The sequence below is a fragment of the Phymastichus coffea genome, unplaced genomic scaffold, assembly GCF_024137745.1.
Source record: "Phymastichus coffea isolate CEN01 unplaced genomic scaffold, Cenicafe_Pcof_1.1 PCOF00070, whole genome shotgun sequence".
Lineage (NCBI taxonomy): Eukaryota > Metazoa > Arthropoda > Insecta > Hymenoptera > Eulophidae > Phymastichus > Phymastichus coffea.
The window spans coordinates 316,908-336,027 of record NW_026706881.1 but is presented as its reverse complement, the minus strand read 5'-3'; the positions used below and the strand labels follow the sequence as shown (position 1 = coordinate 336,027).

At 50.5% G+C, this 19,120-nt stretch overlaps 2 protein-coding genes across 2 annotated transcripts; one reads left to right on the top strand and one right to left on the bottom strand.

Annotated features, from left to right (window-relative positions):
* The first annotated feature begins 1,141 nt into the window (after positions 1-1,141).
* On the top strand, positions 1,142-19,026 carry LOC131667782 (hemocytin). Its single transcript, XM_058941479.1, has 41 exons — positions 1,142-1,696; positions 2,124-2,503; positions 2,577-2,736; positions 2,808-2,935; positions 3,000-3,095; positions 3,175-3,648; positions 3,723-4,178; positions 4,246-4,536; positions 4,607-5,046; positions 5,124-5,394; positions 5,468-5,695; positions 5,763-5,988; positions 8,254-8,459; positions 8,533-8,898; positions 8,979-9,251; positions 9,330-9,829; positions 9,908-10,302; positions 10,380-10,584; positions 10,652-11,012; positions 11,166-11,535; positions 11,657-12,231; positions 12,302-12,742; positions 12,826-12,988; positions 13,060-13,370; positions 13,446-13,575; positions 13,648-13,985; positions 14,045-14,460; positions 14,543-14,844; positions 14,919-15,195; positions 15,271-15,630; positions 15,702-16,047; positions 16,126-16,473; positions 16,546-16,659; positions 16,732-16,956; positions 17,032-17,324; positions 17,410-17,688; positions 17,764-18,030; positions 18,094-18,249; positions 18,335-18,446; positions 18,517-18,666; positions 18,743-19,026. The coding sequence occupies exons 1-41, from the start codon at positions 1,599-1,601 to the stop codon at positions 18,964-18,966; spliced, it is 11,751 nt and encodes a 3,916-aa protein (XP_058797462.1). The 5' UTR covers positions 1,142-1,598; the 3' UTR covers positions 18,967-19,026.
* LOC131667786 (histone H1-like) lies at positions 6,190-7,015 on the bottom strand. Its single transcript, XM_058941484.1, has one exon. It carries the CDS (start codon positions 6,985-6,987, stop codon positions 6,337-6,339), a length of 651 nt encoding a protein of 216 aa, XP_058797467.1. The 5' UTR covers positions 6,988-7,015; the 3' UTR covers positions 6,190-6,336.
* Positions 19,027-19,120: the final 94 nt, after the last annotated feature.

Here is a 19,120-nt window from a genome sequence, read left to right as displayed (position 1 = left end):
TCAAAATTACTCGATTTTTATAAAATTGATAGATAATTGTTGTAACCAACTTTGCTTATACTTTCTTCAATATATAAAATTATTTTAATTTCAACTTATTAAATATTGAATTTTGAAAATTATGGAAAACTTCGATTGCATTTTGTGGTAAGTTAACTCGAATTCGCATCAGCATGAATTCCATTCGCATCATATTTTTAATTTTGGTAGAATGAAACGTGTGTACGCATTAAATAAATAATTTAAATTTGATTGAAGTAGAAATCGTATAAATAGGCAGTCATTGGTTTTATTCAGTGACTGTAATAAAATGTCGATGAAAGCCACGCTCATCCCGTGCAGCTATGACCTACAGCATGCGGGATATTATAGGAAAAAATAATTATACAGCTTTCAGGTCTGCTCTGGAATACCCAAGTTAGTGATAAGACCACGGAAAACCATACGTACACGAGGAAGTATTAATTAAAAAAAAGTATATCCACTCATTATTGCAAAACCGCAGTTTTAGCTCCAAGTTTTTTCGAAGCTCAGTGCACGTATCAAAATAGCTAAAACCTAGAAATTTAGACATTTTTTTTGATAAGAATATTTTTAATTTAAATAATGTACAATAGAAACACAAAAAAACATGACAAATCATGGAACGCAAGGTTCGTGTCCATAGTCAACGTTATAGCTGAAACAATTCTATCTGAAGACTGTCAATCTATTATCTGACCTGAAACCGATTAATTTTTATGAAAAGTTTGACAAGACCTCCAAACCACGGATTAACTTTCTTAAAAACAACTAAATCATGACTACGACTAGTAATTTAAATACAAATCCGTAGTTAATTATTCAAATAAAAGTACTGTGAATCGATTATTACAGCTACTTTAATGTAGTGGTTGTTAAAAACAAATTTTGGTTAATTAATTAATTAATATCCCGAATGACTAGTATTTTTATTAAACATTTATATTTTTTTGATGCGTCATACTTATTCGCGTACATATTAGTGGAATTAAATTTAAAACTCTATTCGATAACCCAGTAATATCTAAAGTTTTTGTCATTTTTGGGTTTGCGCTTTCGAGCTTTTTGAGCTAACTAGCCTGTTAAATTTTATTAATTAATTCTCACCTATTACAAATTAATGAATAAAAAAAATAAACATATACTTGTATGAATTTGAAATATCAATCATTACCAGTCTCACTCACCAAAGATTATTTGAAATATTTCTCACGATCGTTCATTTATTTCTATATTGCCGAAGGCCGCCGTCGAAAGAAAACCGCAATCCACCGAAAATTCCTCTTAATTAAAAAAAAAATCAGCTAGAACGAAGGCGTACATATTGGCATCCTGTTGCGTAAAAAATTTTGCGGTGAGCACACGATGATAATCTCGCCAAGAGCGCACGCACACGCGGTCGGGGCAGCAGAGAGCACAAGTAAGGCGTATTATATGTGCCTGACCTAGATTTATCATCGGAGCTTCCTGCGGGAAATTCGCCATATAAACCGCCCGGCGACCTCGCGTCGTGCCTTAGTATAAGCGACAGGATCTCGTCGGCGGGGCATGTGTTTCCCTCCTCGAAAGTCGCCAAAATGATGCTGAGGATCGTGTTGGTTGCAGGTTTCCTCGCGGCAGCGAGCTTCAACGAACTCGTTGACGCCGAGCCAGGATCGGACTTTATGTTCAGAAAGTAAGAGATTCATCATCGGCGTTGCTTTCGCGCCGAGATTGTTATCCTTTAAAAGGAGGTTGTTGGGTAATGGAAACCATTTTTCCCCTTTGTATTCTTTTAAAGCATTAATTTATTTTACGTGTTTGTTGCCTTTTATAGTCATGTGCAACTTAGACTGCTGTCTTACTGATGCAATACATATATGTAACAAGTTTTTTATCACGTTGTAATATTAGATTAACTTTGTTGTTTTAAAAATTATGATAAGCAACGTGACCGAAATGTTGGCACGACTTGTAAAATAAATTAATGGCTCGAAAGAATCAAAAGGGGAAAGATTACTTCGATTATCCAACAACCTCGATCCTTTCTTAACCGATGATACGAGTCGCTTAGATTAAAGCATTGACATAATTGCAATCCTTCGATTTTATTATGATTTCAGCGACGACTATGACGACGAATTGACGGTAAACGACCAACGTTACAAACAGGAAAGTTACTCGCACAAGTCATCGCATGAATCCTCCAACCGATTTCACAGTCGAATCGGTGGTATCGATTTCGACGGTGGCTGCACCTCCGCGCCCAATTACGTGATTAATGGCAACTTGAGCTGTCACTCGTCAGAGTACGTACGCTTGGAAGAGAAATCGTTTGTTTTACCCGGTCCCAACGATGTTTCTGCTTACAGAGGCTGTCGAGCAAGTTGCCTGCCGGACCACCGGTTTCCGAACGGCGAAACGGAGCTTGCGATCGTCTGTCGCGACGGTGCGTGGAGGGTTCAAGGCGCTGATTACGACGCGAGCATACCCCATTGCGAACGTACGCACATAAACAATTCTTTATACTTTATTTCGTTTCTCTGACATATATCGACGACGAAATGGTCTTTCAGCCGTTTGCCTACCCGAATGTAAAAACACTGGGATCTGCATCCGGCCGAACCAGTGCAACTGCCCGGATAACTTCTCCGGGCCACAGTGTCAATTCGAGAACAAGCCGTGCCTGAACGCGCCGCCCACGGTGAAGAACGCTGAGATGGCATTCAACACCAAGTAAATTGCTTGGCTCGACGATCGCGTCGCCACATCGCTACTCGAACTAAGCCCGCGCGTTGTGTTTGCAGGACGAGCACGATAACGTGCCACAAGGACTTCACCTTCCCGGGCGGCTCGACGATCGCGAACATGATCTGCAGGCACGGCAATTGGGAGCCGACCAGGACCGACTGGGTTTCCGTGCCCGACTGCCAACGTAAGCAGCGACGCTCGCGAGCGACTTGCTAGAAAGCTCAGGCTCGAACCTTGCGTACTTTCAGCCAAGTGCCACCCGCCCTGTCAGAACGGAGCGGTGTGTCTCTCGCTGAACGTGTGCCAGTGCCCTCAAGACTTCGTGGGAGCGCAGTGCCAATACAGTGAGTCGAGAGACACGTTGGCGCGAAGTAACGTGCCGAGCACGCTGACACGCCTCCTCCTCTTCCTCGGCGTATTTAGGTGCGGACGTGTGCAGCTCGACCAATCTGAACTTCAACGGTGGCACGGAGTGCGCGACCCTGGATGACTTCTCGGTTGGTTGCCACCTGACCTGCCCGCCGGAGGTGCCGTTCGAGTACGCGCCCGCGGCGCAATACGTGTGCCGCTACGACGTGGGTCGGTTCGAGCCGCGCCGAGTGCCGCAGTGCGTGCCGCCCGCGGGCGCGAGCATCTTCAGCCTCGGCAGCATCGAGAAGCGGACCCACGTCACGCGCACCCTCAACACCTCGTGGCGGATCGAGTCGGGCGGCGCGGCGTTTGGCGACGCCAGCTCGACCGCGTTCGCCCACGGTGACGGACTGTTCGTCGACGTCGCCGGCGTCGAGGGGGGCGGCCCCGGAGTAGTGGGGCTCGCCAGACCCGAGGGCGGCGCCTGCTTCACCTGGGGCGGCGCCCACTACAAGACCTTCGACGGCCGGGTGCTCAGCTTCGCGGGTGAGCAGCGGCGCGGCCGGTTCGCGCTCGAGGAGAGTCGTCGCGCCTGACCGTCCGACCGTTCGACATTGCAGGTAGCGACTGCGCGTACACGCTGCTGAAGGACGCGCGCGATGGTCTGTTCACGGTGGTCGCGCAGAGCGACCCGCTGTGCCGTGGCGGTGCGCCCGGCTGCCCGCGGATGCTGCGCCTACTGGTGCAGGGCAGACAGTACGAGCTGGCGGCGAACGCCGCGACGGGGTCTCCGGAGCTGCGCAGCGGCGGCCGCGTGCTGGCGGTGCCGTCGCAGCTGCCGAGCCTGCGGCTGGAGGCCGAGAGCGGCCGGTTCCTCGCGGTGACGCTCGACGCGCTGGGCCTGAAGGTCAAGTGGGACGGTGCGCGACTGGCGCAGATCGAGGCCTCGGAGTCACTGTGGAACAGGACGGCCGGGCTGTGCGGTAGCCTGGATGGGCGGCGGCACGCGGACCGGGGCCCCGGCGCGAAGGACCCGCTGCGCGCCGCCGCCGCCTGGCGGATCGACGACATCGCAGGTAGCGCGCTCGCGCGGCCCGCGACGATCGCGACGCGCCAGCTCTCGCCGACGCCCGTTGCTTGCAGAGCGCTGCGAGGAGCCGCCGAGCGCGCAGGACCCGTGTGCCGCGGGCTCGGCCCGGCTGGGGCGCGAAGCCGACGAGTTCTGCGCGCGGCTGCTGTCCGACTCGCGCTACCGCAGCTGCGCCGGCCTCGTCGACGTGGCGGGCTTCCACGCGGCCTGCAGATGGGACTACTGCTCGTGCGCCGACGCCGGGCCCAGCAGCTGCGCCTGCGACACCATGGGCGTCTACGTGCGCCAGTGCGCCCACAGGGGCCTGGTGGCCCTGGCCGGCTGGAGGGACAGCAGCGTCTGCCGTGAGTGTGTGTGCGCGCACGCGCGCTTTCGCCCGGCCTCGAGATCGACCTCGCTCGGCGTGTTTCCCAGCGATGCGGTGCGACGGCGGCCGGGAGTACGCGGCCTGCGGCCCGGCGGCCGAGCCGACCTGCGCCGCGGACTCGTCCGCTCGCCTCGCCGCCGTGGACTCGAATGGCTGCGAGGAGGGCTGCTTCTGCCCGGCCGGCACGGTACTGCACGAGGGCCGCTGCGTCGCGCCGGCCGAGTGCCCGTGCCGCCTGCGTGGCAGGTCGTTCGCGGCCGGCGCCACTGTGCCCAAGGACTGCAACACCTGTGTCTGCGCGGCCGGCCGCTGGACCTGCACCGAGACCAAGTGCGGCGCTCGCTGCTCGGCTATCGGCGATCCCCATTACACCACCTTCGATGGCAAGAGATACGACTTCATGGGCGAGTGTAGCTATTACTTGGTCAAGGGCCACGACTACAGCGTGCAGGCGGAAAATGCACCGTGCAGCAGCTCCATCTCCGAGGTGCGTCTTGCGCGGGATGGTCGCCTCGTTGCGTCGCGCCTTGGTCGTCGATTAATTATGCGCTCCGTTGGCCGCAGATGATGGGCTTGGCGAGGGGCTACCGAGACGGTGATCCGTCGTGTACCAAAACGGTGACCATCCGAGCGAACGATGTGGCGGTGAAACTCAAGCAGAATCGCCAGATCTCGGTCAACGGCGAGGACGTGACGAAGCTGCCGCTGCTCGCCGGCGAAATAAGAGTGCGCATCGTCAGCAGCATCTTCGTTGCAGTCGAGCTACCGAACGGACTGCAGGTCTTGTGGGACGGCGTCTCGCGAGTTTACATCAATGCACCCCCTCAGTTTAGAGGTACAGCCATGATCGTCTCGCTATTCGGCGTTTTTCTCGGAGTTGATCCAGTACTAAACGCTCGTTTCGACAGGCCAAACCAAGGGCTTGTGTGGCACGTTCAGCGCCAGCCAGAAGGACGACTTCTTGACCCCCGACGGAGACGTGGAGCAAGCAGTCGTCGCTTTTGCCAACAAGTGGAAGACCGACGAGCACTGCGCCGACATCAAGAAAGACTCGGACCATCCCTGTGACGTCAACGCCCACAAGAGAGATGCCGCTGAGAAGTACTGTGGTGTTCTGAAGACAAAGATATTCCTAGGCAAGCACTATTGTCATTTCCTTCGAGTACTTTCAAACAGTTTTGTAGACGATCGCTACAATTTTAGGCTGTCACTGGCACGTCGATCCTGAGCCGTTCTACAAAGACTGCTTATACGACATGTGTGCCTGTGAGGACAGCATTGAGCGCTGTTTGTGTCCGACTCTGGCTGCCTATGCGAAAGACTGCGTTCATTTGGGCGTAATCGTTCCTTGGCGTCAACAAGTACACGAGTGTCGAATACACTGTCCCGGTGATCAAGAATACCAAGCCTGCGGTAGCAGTTGCACTAGGTATCTTCATTTTTTTATAAATCAAATACCGTTAGTTAACTTTTCAATTGCTCGCCTTTGGTTTCATATACTACAGTTTGTATATGAACCTATCTGTTCCGTTGAAAAATTAGTGATCTGCCGTACCGACAGAACTGCTCATTTATACTTTATTATTAATTTATATTTATATTTTCTTATTTAATTTAATATCTTTACTGATTATATTTAGTTTTTCTATTAGATTCTTCATCCTTGAAAATAATATATATGTTCAACGCAATAAGTTTGTTATACGTTAAAAAAAAATGGTGGCCCTGAAAAGGGCCGATTATAGTAGTCCTGAGAAGGACTGGTTTATAAAAAGATTTATTTCTTGGGAGCGGCCTTAGCCTTTGGTGCTGCAGCCTTCTTGGGCTTGGGTGCCTTAGGCTTTGTTGGAGTTTTCGTGGTCTTTGCTTTTACTGGTTTTGCCACTTTGGGTTTAGCTGGAGCCTTCTTCGCTGCGGTCTGTTTCTTGGCTGCAGCAGGCTTCTGGGCGGCAGTTGGTTTCTTCACCGCGTCATCTTTAGGCTTAGCTACTGCCTTAGCTTTCTTGGGAACTACAGGCTTTTTGGCGGCAACTGGTTTTTTCGTTGCAACTGGTTTCTTAGCAATCTTCTCACCCTCGGATTTAGCGGCGATCTTGAAACGACCGGCGGCTCCAGTTCCCTTGGTTTGAACAATGGTTTTTTTGGTAACGGCGGACTTGATGTACTTCTTGATAAAGATGGACTGTTTGTCTACATTGACCTTGTAGTTACCAGCGATGTATTTTTTGATGGCCTGAAGAGAAGATCCCTTCTTGTCCTTGAGAGCAATGATGGCGGCGTTGACCATCTCACCAGTCGGTGGATGATTCGGCTTGGTCGCCAGCTTCTTCGCTACTCCGACTTTCTTCGAGGTCTTGGTCTTCTTCGGTGAAGCCTGGGCTGCAGGAGCCTCAGCTGTTGGAGCTAGAGTTGCTGCTGTCTCAGTCATGCTAACGGATATAAGAGCGTTGCTGCTACTGACGTGACTAACACAAACTGTATTGACGAGTTGCGGGCCCTTTTTACATTTATATGAACTGAGCGCGGACCTCGTAGAGAGACTCAGTCGTCGTGGACAATCCCGCGCTTTCGTTTCCTACTGCAATTGTTACCGACTTTTTACTTTCAAATCGATTTTGTTAATTATTCATGTAAGTTATCGACCTTCTTGTACCATCATTTTGTAGAGTAGAGTTCACAATTGACCTTGCTTTCGATCATTTTCATTAAATTCAAAAATCAAAATGTAACAGACCAGGAAGTGAACGACATTACTTTCCGGCCTCTCGACTTTTTCTTAAGAAAATGATATATAACAATTCTTTCGATTGTTTTTTTGCATACGATATCAATAAAAATTACTGTCAGAACTCTTAGCTCTCGCGTGATTACAAATTCACTTACAAAAATTACACGCGTTGTCTAATATCGATGATTTTTTGACGTCCAATAGTGGTGATTTGCTCAAGTGCTCGGCAGTCAATTTATATATATATTCAGTTCACCCTACGCCATGCAACGTATAAGTTGCAAAAATTATTGATGCCAGTTTTCGGAACGATGAAAATCCATTTTTATTATTAGAAACATTATATACAAAGTTTTGTAAAGCGACAATGGCCACATTCGTCGAATCGACTATTTACTCGAATTGTGACGTGGAAGACTACGGATTCATAATAGGCGCGTATGTAATATAATTCGTTTCGTTACGTGCATTAAAATATGTGAAAATTAATAAGGTTTTGTTATAAATTAATTGTTAAATGCAAATTTAGTAAATGTTAATGAGAGGGTCAAGCAGTAGCGGTAATCAAATAGTCGTATATACTGCGAAAAAATAACGTTTCCTTGTAGTGGGTTTTCATCACTTACATGTCGTCATCGTCTAAGATTGCTCATTTTAATCTTAATTTACATTATTTTATGTATAACGGCTTAGTAATTACTCAGTTTAAGTTTACATTTGAATACTTTTTTTGAAATTTTTGAGATTATTCGATTGGTTGATGAAAAAAAAAGAATCGATTTCCGGCAAAGCTATTAGTTTTCTATATGGAAAATTTATATTTCGCGAAAAGACAATTCACCCCATCATAATTAATTTCAATTGATTTGAACTACATATTTCTTGCATCTTACTGCTTAATGAAAATAACTGGCGCCAAAATATCTGCGTACAATCACACGAGTAAAAAATGTCATGTGTCACCAGATCTTGCGCCGACATCTCGTTCCACGGAGAATGCAAGGAAGAGTGCGTGGAGGGTTGCAACTGCCCGAAGGGTTCGACCCTCGACGTGAACGGCAATTGCATCCCCATAAATCATTGTCCTTGCACCTACGGTGGATTGGAGTTCCTCGCCGGCTACAAAGAAGTCAGGCCTGCCACGAAGGGTCAACAACTCTGCACTTGCGCAAGTAATTTAGTCTCGCTTACGAGGAAAGACGAGCGAAAGATGTGAAAGCGAAAAAAATGAGCGAATTGTCGAAGGTGGAAGGTGGAGCTGTCAGCCGGCAACGCCCGACGAGATATCGGACTACCCGGCGATGACGCAGCTGAAGTCTCTATGCAGCGCAACGAAGCACCAAAAAGTGACGACTTGCGAACCGGTTGAGCAGCGCACTTGCGGTAACATGCATCGGCATACGTCCCAGACGCCGGCGATCTGCAGACCTGGATGTGTTTGCAAGGCCGGCTACGTACTCGACGCACCGAGTGGCGAGTGCGTGCCGGAGAACCGATGTCCTTGCTACCACGGTGGCAGGAGTTACAAGGAGGGCACGGTCAGGCAGAAGGAGTGCAACAGCTGCAAGTGCACTCAGGGCAAATGGAATTGCACGGATATTCGCTGCCCGGGTAGTTTTCTTATCTCTCTAAAATAAACAATCCGTGTGTTCGATTGACGGCATTCGGCGACGAATGGATCGGTTGCGTAGGAGTCTGTTCGGTGTGGGGCGACTCTCACTACAAGAGCTTCGACGACAAGCTGTTCGATTTCCAGGGAGCCTGCGAGTACGTGCTCGCCAAGGGCAGGCTCAACGACGACGAGGCCTTCGACGTGACCGTTCGCAACGTGCCCTGCGGCACTACGGGCGTCACCTGCTCCAAATCCGTAACCCTGACCGTCGGCAAGAACGACCACGCGCTGGAGGAGCGAGTAACGCTCACGCGCGGCAAAAGCATGAGCGTCGATGACTTCAAAGATCTGCGTAAGTAACGATGCGGTGCCGACCTAGACCTAGTGCCGAGCAACGCGCGCGCACATTGACGATGAACTTTCCTGGCAGAACGAGTCGCCGTGCGCCGCGCGGGACTGTTCGTCTTCCTCGACGTGCCCGATCTCGGCCTGGTCGTGCAGTGGGACGAGGGTACGCGAGCCTACGTCCGTCTGGACGCCAGGTGGAAGAGTCGCACGAAGGGCCTGTGCGGCGACTTTAACGACGACGCCGAGGATGACTTCAAGACACCGTCGGGCGGTCTGTCGGAGGCTTCCGCCAGTCTGTTCGGCGACTCGTGGAAGCTAAGCGAGCTCTGCGCCGAGCCAAGCGAGAACCCGCCCGACACCTGCGCGCAACGACCCGAGAGGCAGCTGTGGGCCGTGCAGCAGTGCAGGATCATGAAGTCTGCCGTCTTCGAGGCCTGCCACTCGGAGGTGCCGCCCGAGCAGTACATCGAGAGATGCATCTACGACACCTGCGGCTGCGACGAGGGTGGCGACTGCCAGTGTCTCTGCACGGCCATAGCTGCTTACGCGCAACAGTGCAACGCGATGGGTGTGCCCGTACACGTGAGTTCAATCGAGCGTGGAATATAACGCGGGCAAACGAGCGATGATGCATTGATGTTCTTTTTCGACGCGCCTCAGTGGAGAAGTCAACAGCTCTGCCCCATGCAATGCGACGAGACGTGTTCCAAGTACTCGTCATGCGTGACGACCTGTCCGCGCGAGACCTGCGACAATTTGGTCACGCTTGTCGACTCGTTGCACCTCTGCGACCAAGACACCTGCGTCGAAGGCTGCAAACCCAAAAGCTGTCCGGAAGGCCAAGTTTACCTCAACTCGTCGTATGCCGAGTGCGTACCGCGAACGGACTGCAAGCCCGTGTGCACGATCATCAACGGAACTATATATTACGAGGGCGACAAAGTCAAGGGTGACGACTGCCACTCGTGTTTCTGCAGCCGAGGCAAAGTGCTGTGCAAAGGACTGCCGTGCCAAGTGCCCTTCTCGACGCCGCTCAGTTATACCCAAGTCGGCGGGTGAGTTGTTCAAACGCAGGAGGGGTCGTCTGAGGGGATTTCACACGATGTAAACAAAACATCAATTTCGATTGCAGCACCGAGGAAGAGAAGTGCAGGAGTGGATGGACGACGTGGCTGAATAGAGACCGGCCGAAGGACGATAGATTCAGAAATGAAATCGAAGAAATGCCTAGTACAGTAGAGTTGCTGAACGTCAATGCAACGACGGCAGTGTGCGATCGAACGCAAATGATCGACATCAGGTGCCGAAAGGTCAACACGGCGCTGTCGCACAAAGAGGTTTGTCGGTACTCGGTAAACCGCTTCGAAGCCCCAAAGCACGCGATTGAGCAACGCAATACTCTAGGTGGGATTGAACGTAGACTGCGGCATCGACACCGGCTTCGTTTGCCGACTGTCCGACAATCGCGGAGAGAACTGTCCGGACTTCGAGATCAGTGTTCTTTGTGACTGCGGCGACGACCCGCCTCCAATGACTGCGCCGCCTGCGATCGATCCATGCGTGTTAAACACGTACCAATCCAGTCCGTTAAATTGCTTCGACTTCTTTCACTGCGGAATCGGACCCTCTGGAAGCAACGAGTGGATACCCAAGACGTGCGCTCCCGACATGATGTTTAACGACAGGATCGATATTTGCGATTGGCCGGCTAATGTCGAAGTTGTCAGACCCGAATGTCTAGGTGTACACTTTGCTGAAACCCCTGGTAAGTGTCGACGAATGCGTTTATTTCAAATACGTTTGTTTGCTTTGGTTTGCGTGATTCGTGTATCGATTTCGAAAATTCGACGATCCGTTAAGCAAGGTTTTAGTCATTCTTCGCGATGATAAACACCAACGATCTGTTGTTATCACTCAGAGTCAAGATGCAACCCAGGCGAGCACTGGGATGATTGTGCCATAAGATGCAGTCAAACTTGCCACGGTTACAATCATTTATTGACGACCACTGAAGTGTGCAATAGGACGATCGATTGCTTGCCAGGCTGTGTATCGAATTCGCGTACAGATTGCACGGCTAAAGATAACTATTGGCTAAACGAAAACACGTGTGTCCATAGTTCCGATTGCACTTGCATATCCGAAAATGGCCAAATCGTACCACCGGGCCGGAAAGTTCAAGAGAACGATTGCAAGACTTGCCAGTGTCTTAACAACCACTACACTTGCGATGAATCCTTGTGTAATAGGCGAAATGTATCTGAATCGATTACTGTTCGGAAACCAAAGTGAGTAATTCTTAAGAGTGATTTTGAGATTTTTCATTACAGTTGCTATAGAAATTTACCACGCTGTTGATTTTTATCATAACTGAAAATGAAAGCTAAAAGCCCGTTCGAATGTTAACAGGATTTATGAATTTCGCGACGTGGTAATCGTGCCACACGTGAGCAGTCCACCACGCGACTGTCTCGGCGAGAATTACGCGTGGCTAACCGAACAGTCGCCCTTCGACGTGAACTTCAGCGCCAGTAGTTATCTCAGCACCTTCGTGAGCAGCGATATGATACGTCTCCAACGCACGACCACGCCGTTCGTTTGGCGACCGTCGGTGGACGACCAGCAGCCCTGGCTGGAAATAGAGCTGGTTAAGCCGCAACCGATCTACGGAATCGTCGTCGGTGGCGATCCATTCGCGGACATATTCGTCACCAGTTACTACGTGCTATTCTCCGACGACGGCTACGCGTTTTCGGTCGTCGGCAACTGGACAACGCCGGACGAGCTTCGCGGCCCGGCCGAGAGTAACGCGCCGGTGCAGCAGTTCTTTCATCCGCCGATCGAGGCTAAGTTCGTGAGAGTTTATCCAGCCAAGTGGCACGGCGCGATCGCCATGCAAGTCGAATTGATTGCTTGCGCAGAGGAGCGGACGACGAGCACCATTGCTCCACCAATCGTGGTGACGCCTTCGGTCGTTCGACCAGGTAGGTGTTTCCGACGCGATGCTCCAAGCCTGAATACACAGCGCTAATCGCCATCGATTTCCCTCGTCAGTCTGCGACGACCCGATGGGTTACGATAGCGGCCTAATGGACAGGCATCAAGTTATGGTCGCATCCAGCTACGATGGCAAGGAGCCCAATCTCCGACTGTCGAATCCGGACACTTGGCATCCGTTCCTCGACAATCCCAACCAGTACGTACAGTTCGACTTTTTGGAGCCGCGCAATCTCACCGGCGTCGAGACCAAAGGAGGCGACGACACCTGGGTCACTCAGTATACCGTCAAGTACAGCCAAGACGGATTGGGCTGGAGTCCCATTCTCGACAAATTCGGCGCGGACAGAAAGTTTTTGGCGAACGTCGACGATTACAGCAGCCGTGTCAACTACTTCGATTTGCCGATTTCTGCGAGACTGCTCAGGATACATCCCTATAGTTGGCACAACCACGTCGGCATGAGAGTGGAGATACGCGGTTGCTTCCTTCCCTATCGTAAGTGTTCGACTGAGAAGCGCCAACCGAATGGGAATCCATGTCGCGTGGTCGATAACGCGTAATGTGGATATGATCGGCAGCTCCGATTGTCGGACCTTCATCAGCGGCACCACCGCCAGCCAACTGCGACGTTTGCCCCGGCATCGAAACCGAGGGCCAGTGTTTGTGCGGGGAGTCTCTCTGGTGGAACGGCCAGTCGTGCGTAGCCATGCAGGATTGTCCTTGCGTTGTCAACGGTATCTCGTAAGTATGCAGCAGTGTAGCTTGTACGCCATCGTTGAGATGTGGTAACGGGTCGTTTGGCCTACTCTCAGGTACTCGGTCGGCTCGAGCTACGAGACAGCCGACTGTCAGATCTGCACCTGCGCCATGAGTGGCTTCCCAATGTGCAATCCCAAAGTCTGCCCGGCATGCTCGATTCCAGAACAGCGCCCGGTCGTCGGCGAACTGTGCGCTTGTCTCTGCAAGAATTGTCCGGCCGGTCAAAGGCTGTGTCGCACCAATGACCTGTGCATCGACGCGGACAAGTGGTGCAACGGAGTCAAGGACTGTCCCGACGACGAGCCAGACGACTGCGAGTACGAATTCTCGTCGGACGCGACCATCACAAATACCACTATTACGAGTAGGTCAATTGTCGAAATTGCTGGGTGACGTGAATTTCCATCTATCGACTCACAAATTTTTTATCTTTGCTTAGAAATTCAATGTGTCACCACTTGCCCGCCCGGATTCGTCACGGTGGATAACATCGTCGACGGCGTTAATCTCGCCAACTTCAGCATCACTATGTCGCAAAATCAAACTTATGAGCAGTCAACTTTCGTGAAGTGAGCGAGGAAAACCTGCTCGTTTTCCGTCGTTTTCCGCGACTGGTTTAATAACGGATCGACTGATTTCAGGGTAAAGCTTCCGCCGCCGAGATTCGACTCTCGATTCGCCGACGTGGAAGAAGAGGAGCCGCACATCTGCCCGAAGATCATTTGTAAACGGGAAATGGAGGTCGCGACCTGCGAGAAGCTGGAGTGCCCGGCGGGCTATCAACCGACTTACGATCCGGCCAAGAGTATACGAAAGACGCTTGCATGCGACAATACTTGCATACCGATTCCCCCGAAAATGCGAGTGTGCACGATGATAGGCAGGTCGTTCTCGACCTTCGACGGACTTGATTACAAATACGACGTATGCAATCACATTTTGGCGAGAGACATGGATTTCAACAAGTGGTACATCGTCGGTGAGTTGGTCGCTTGAGTTTATATCGTTCTTTTCTTATTCAAAAACGCGCGATTGCAGTGGAGAAAGTATGCCAAGACCAAACCCTGCTGTGTCAGAAGATCCTCACCGTAAGCTTCGATGAGCACGTGGTGATTCTAGAACCAAACATGTACGTAACGATCGATGGTCAGCGCTACAATCCGAGCGAAGTCAAGCGTCTCGGCGACAAGAATCCCGCGATGAAGATATCGCGCGTCGGCAATGCACTGCGCTTCGAGACTCCGCGTTATCCGTTCTGGACGCTGCTCGACGCTTCGGGCACCATCAAGATCGGCGTCTCTGAGCAGCTCGTCGACCGCGTCGACGGCATGTGCGGCTACCTGGATGGTATAATGGTTAACGACCAGCAGACGCCGAGCCACGAGCTGGCCAAGAGCGCGCACGAGTTCGGCGACAGCTGGAAGGTGCTGGACAGCGCCGAGTGTAGACTACAGGCGAGTGCTTATCTCTGGGAAGAATATATGTAACCACCAAGACGATGAGCACCGCTCAAGCGGGAACGATTGACAAGCGCAGGTCTGTCCACGAGAGGTCCAGCAGGAAACGTGGAGGGTATGCACGATGGCGCGCGATCCGGCCTTCGACGCCTGCTCGAGCGCCCACGATCGCGAGAAGTTCGTGGCGAGCTGTCTTGAGAGCCACTGCGCTTGCATGACCGGCGGCAACCTCACGGCCCAGCAGTGCCGCTGCGACGCGCTCGCGGCTTACGTGTCGACGTGCCTGGCCGCTGACAGCAGCGTCGACCTGACCAACTGGAGATCCGTGTACGATTGTCCCGCTGTGTGCGACGCACCCTTCGTACCAAAGGACTGCTTCAGGTGAGGTTCGCCGTGCAATTCAATCTCCGCGCAAGCTTTTATCTGTCCTACTACGATTGATCGCGTCGTCGCAGGCGCAAGTGCGAGCTGAGCTGCGAGAACCTACTGGAATCCGATCCCTGCCCGAGCGTCGACGACGTCTGCGTGCAGGGATGCTTCTGTCCTGACGGCATGGTACGCCACGGCGACACTTGCGTGCCGCCGGCCGAGTGTCGCGATTGTGTCTGCGACGGTCTTGGTAACTCCAGATTCGTGACTTTCGATCGTAGCAACGTGCTCTTCAATGCTAACTGCACGTACATGCTGTCGAGAGATGTAGCCGATGCTTTTGATGGCAAACACAAGTATCAGGTACGCGAGTGAATAACATCTTTACTCGCTTACTCCCGCGACGGCTCAACAATCTCGCGTGATTTCCTACGATAGATTCTAGTTACCAATGGTGCGTGCGACGAAGGCATCTGCACCGAAGTGATTACGACCTTCTACGATGGCCATATCGTTCAGATAAGAAAGAACAGCGATCGAGGTCAGCTGATTGCGTACGTCGACGATCAGCAAATCGCCTATTATCCATTCGATGCAACATGGCTGGTCATCGGATTGACTCCCAGTGGAGACGTGCAACTACTGATGCCCGAGATACAGATGGAGATCGTCGCTTTCAAGCGTAATTTGGCGTTCGTCTTGCGTTTGCCGTCGCATACCTTTGGTGGTGCGATGGAGGGTCTCTGCGGTAACTGCAACGGCAGACAACACGACGACCTGAAGATGCACGACGGCCAGGTATACGGCGATCGCGGAATACCGTCTAGCGAGAGGTACTCGCCTAATGCGACTACTCGGCGGCGTTTCAGTTGACGAACGACCAGCAGGAGTTCGGCAACAGCTGGGCGGCTAAAAACTTGCCCGACTCGCTGAACCTCAACGTCGACGCAGAGCAGTGCTCGAGTAGGACGCCCAAATCTTGCGCGGAACAGCCGTCAATGAACGGCTTCTGCGAGCAACTGCTGCTGGACGTCGCGTTCGCCCGCTGCCACGGAATGGTCAACCCGTCGCCCTACTACCTCGCCTGCAAGGACACCCTTTGTCAGGGTGGCAACGCTTGCGCCAACTTCGAAGCCTACGCCAGGATGTGCACGATGAACGGGGCTTGCATTGCCTGGCGTACTCCGCAGCTTTGCCCCTACGAGTGTGCCGACAGTGAGTATCGCAGCGACTCGCTCCATCACCTCTGTCGTTGTTCTCGTTGCCAATCGAACGTTTCATCGTTGCCGACAGACTTGGAGTACCAGGCGTGCGGCACAGGCTGCGCAAAAACCTGCAAGACCATCGAAAGCTCCGTCGCGTGCAGAGCCGACCCGGTGGAGGGCTGCTTCTGCCCCGAGGATTTCGTTTGGCAGAACGGCACTTGCATACCGACGCGCAATTGCTTCGCTTGCGACGAGGAAGGTCACGTCGACGGAGACACCTGGCAACCTGATAAATGCACTCACTGTACCTGTAAGCAACGACTGATCAGTTGCAGTCACGCCGAGTGTCCTGCCATCGAGACTGTCTGCAACGAGCACTCCGATGCCGTGATAGTGCCGGGCACGGAGACCGATTGCTGCCCGAAATACTTGTGCGGTTAGTGAAGATGTTGTATCACTGTATTTTTTTTTCTTCAAATAAATTCGTCTGCTCGGTTGCGTTTTGCAGTGCCTCGTCCCACAGAAGCACCAGCTTGCATGGAAATGCAACAACCGCAATGTGGCTATGCCCAAACGCTCAAAGTAACCGTAGACGCTAACGGTTGCCAGAAATTCATCTGTCGTGAGTACTATATCACCTTGTATTCCTTCTGCGTGTTCAGTTGGTACGAATCTGAAATCTGTTTTGTTGTAGAATGTGTACCGAAAGACCAATGCTCGCTGTACGATAACGACGTCGGATCGAACTCAGACGTACTAGAGCCCGGTTACGCGATGACAACCGACATATCTGGATGCTGTCCGAAGACGACGAAAGTTTGTAAACCAGAAACGTGTCCTCCGGTACCAATATGTCAAAAGTATTATAAAGTTGTAACTGTAGATAATCCAAATGCTTGTTGCCCTCGAATTATCTGTGGTTCGTAGAAAAATCGCTGCGTAAAACGAAAGTAAGGAGAGTTGATTTGAATTTACCGATAATGTCGTTTTGCAGAACCACCTAAGGATTTGTGCTTGTACTATATGGACTCGAGCAACGATCTCGAATTCAATGAAAACCTCGTAGCGAAGCAAATAGGTGATGTCTGGCTAGATGGATTATGCAAGACTTGCACATGTGACTTCAACGATGGCGTACCTACATCGAAATGTGTTACGAAGGATTGCATAAAATTGGAGAACCACCCGGATGCAAATGACTACGTGTTGAAGAGTAACGCTTTAGAGTCTCAGTGCTGTTCTAGTTTCGAAAGGATCGCTTGCAAGGACGATAATCGCGTTTATCAGGCACGTACCCTACGCACTTTTGACGTGAAAATAGAAAGAAAATAAACAAATGAAAATCTTCGTGGCTATTTTTAATGGCAATTAGGTTGGAGAAAAATGGTATCCTCTGTTGGACGACAGTTGCGTGACCACAGAATGTCTACTAGACTCGAACGGTTTGCGTAAGAAGACGTTCACGAAGGTTTGCACGGACATTTGTGAGCTTGGCTACAAATATCAGGAGAGCCAAGATCGTGGTGTTTCTTGTTGCGGCGAGTGCAAACCTTACGCTTGCGTCGTCGATGGTATACTTAAGGATGTGGGCGACGTTTGGTATTCCGACGATTATTGCGTGAAGAGTACTTGCGAAAAGAAGAACGGATCGGTAAAGTGACTTCATCTCTTATGAATGTCGGCATTTTCTCGCACTTACAATCGTTGAATTTGTTCGTGTGTTTAGCTGCACGTGAAATCTGTGAGCGAAACTTGCGAAACGATCAATCCAATGGACAAAATTAATTACCAAATAGAGATGGTACCGGTACCCGGTAAATGCTGTCCGAAACTTACAAGAATAGCCTGTCTCGCCGATGGATTGGTATATGAAGCTGGAAGCTCGTGGAATAATTCATTAGACAGTTGTGTATTGGAGTCTTGCGTTGAGACTCCAGATGGTCAGATCGTCAAGAATAAGGAGTCGAAGACTTGTAACACGGCTTGCCCGAAAGTAACAAACAACAATATTTGATTTTTTGACAATAAATTGACAATCAAATGTTTGCTTTCCAAGGGTTGGAAGTACCAGAAGTCAGCCGATCCCAAAGCATGTTGCGGTGAATGCGAACAAGTATATTGCATCGTCGACGACTACTTATACGAACCTGGTCAAACTTGGTACTCCAGCGACAATTGCACGACATATTCTTGCGCCGAAAAGAGCGATCAGGTAGATCGATCAACGCAACGCCAATTAATTTCGTTCAACTTACCTATCCAGCATAAGTATTCACGTCGCTGCTCTTAATTTACAGCTACTCATAACCACGAGTTCTCCCGTATGTCCGAAAATAGATTGTGCTCCGGAAATGATTATACACGACGGATGTTGCCAAAAATGCGAATACAGAGCTGAGCCCCAACAACGTAAGCCGTAAACAATTAAGCACTCAATTATTGCCAATGGATGGACTATTTTCGAATTGCTTCATTGTAGAATGCGTCGCGGAGGTGTTCGACTTCTCCGAAACTATAGGACTAATCGCCGAGAAGAAAGGACATCACGGCGTGTGTAAAAACATGGAGCCCATTAAGGGCTTAGCGGAATGCTACGGGCACTGCGATTCCTCGACGCGTTATGACACTAGTATGTTTACTCGTTCGGTTGCTATCGGAATTTTCAATCGTATCAATTCTGTTTAACGCTCAAATATTGTCTGCAGAAACTTGGGATCAAGTGATCGATTGCTCGTGTTGCCAGCCGTTAGACTACAAGAAGATCAATGTCCAGTTGACGTGCGAAGACGGCATAACGTTTAAGCGAGTACTCACTGTACCAACGATCTGCTCTTGCGAAGCTTGCACTGGTAAGAAACATCCGAAACATCATGGCTTAAAACAGATGTTGCAGAAATACAAGGAAGAGAGAAAAATGAAAAACTCATAGTTAATAAGTTAATTCCTAGTTAATGTAAGTAATTCTCAGGTAAGATTTGTAGACTATTAAGTACGTAGAGTAAACTAGTAATAACGACGTACAATGAACGCAATCATATTGACTTTGTAACGGTAAATCTCGTCACACTGTACATACTAATGTT

Coding starts and splice junctions, on each gene's coding strand:
- LOC131667786 (XM_058941484.1), bottom strand. CDS start 6,987: ATGACTGAGACAGCAGCAACTCTAGCTCCAACAGCTGAGGCTCCTGCA.
- LOC131667782 (XM_058941479.1), top strand. CDS start 1,599: ATGATGCTGAGGATCGTGTTGGTTGCAGGTTTCCTCGCGGCAGCGAGC. Junction 18,250..18,334: donor GCGCCGAAAAGAGCGATCAG/GTAGATCGATCA, acceptor CTTAATTTACAG/CTACTCATAACCACGAGTTC. Junction 18,667..18,742: donor CTCGACGCGTTATGACACTA/GTATGTTTACTC, acceptor TATTGTCTGCAG/AAACTTGGGATCAAGTGATC.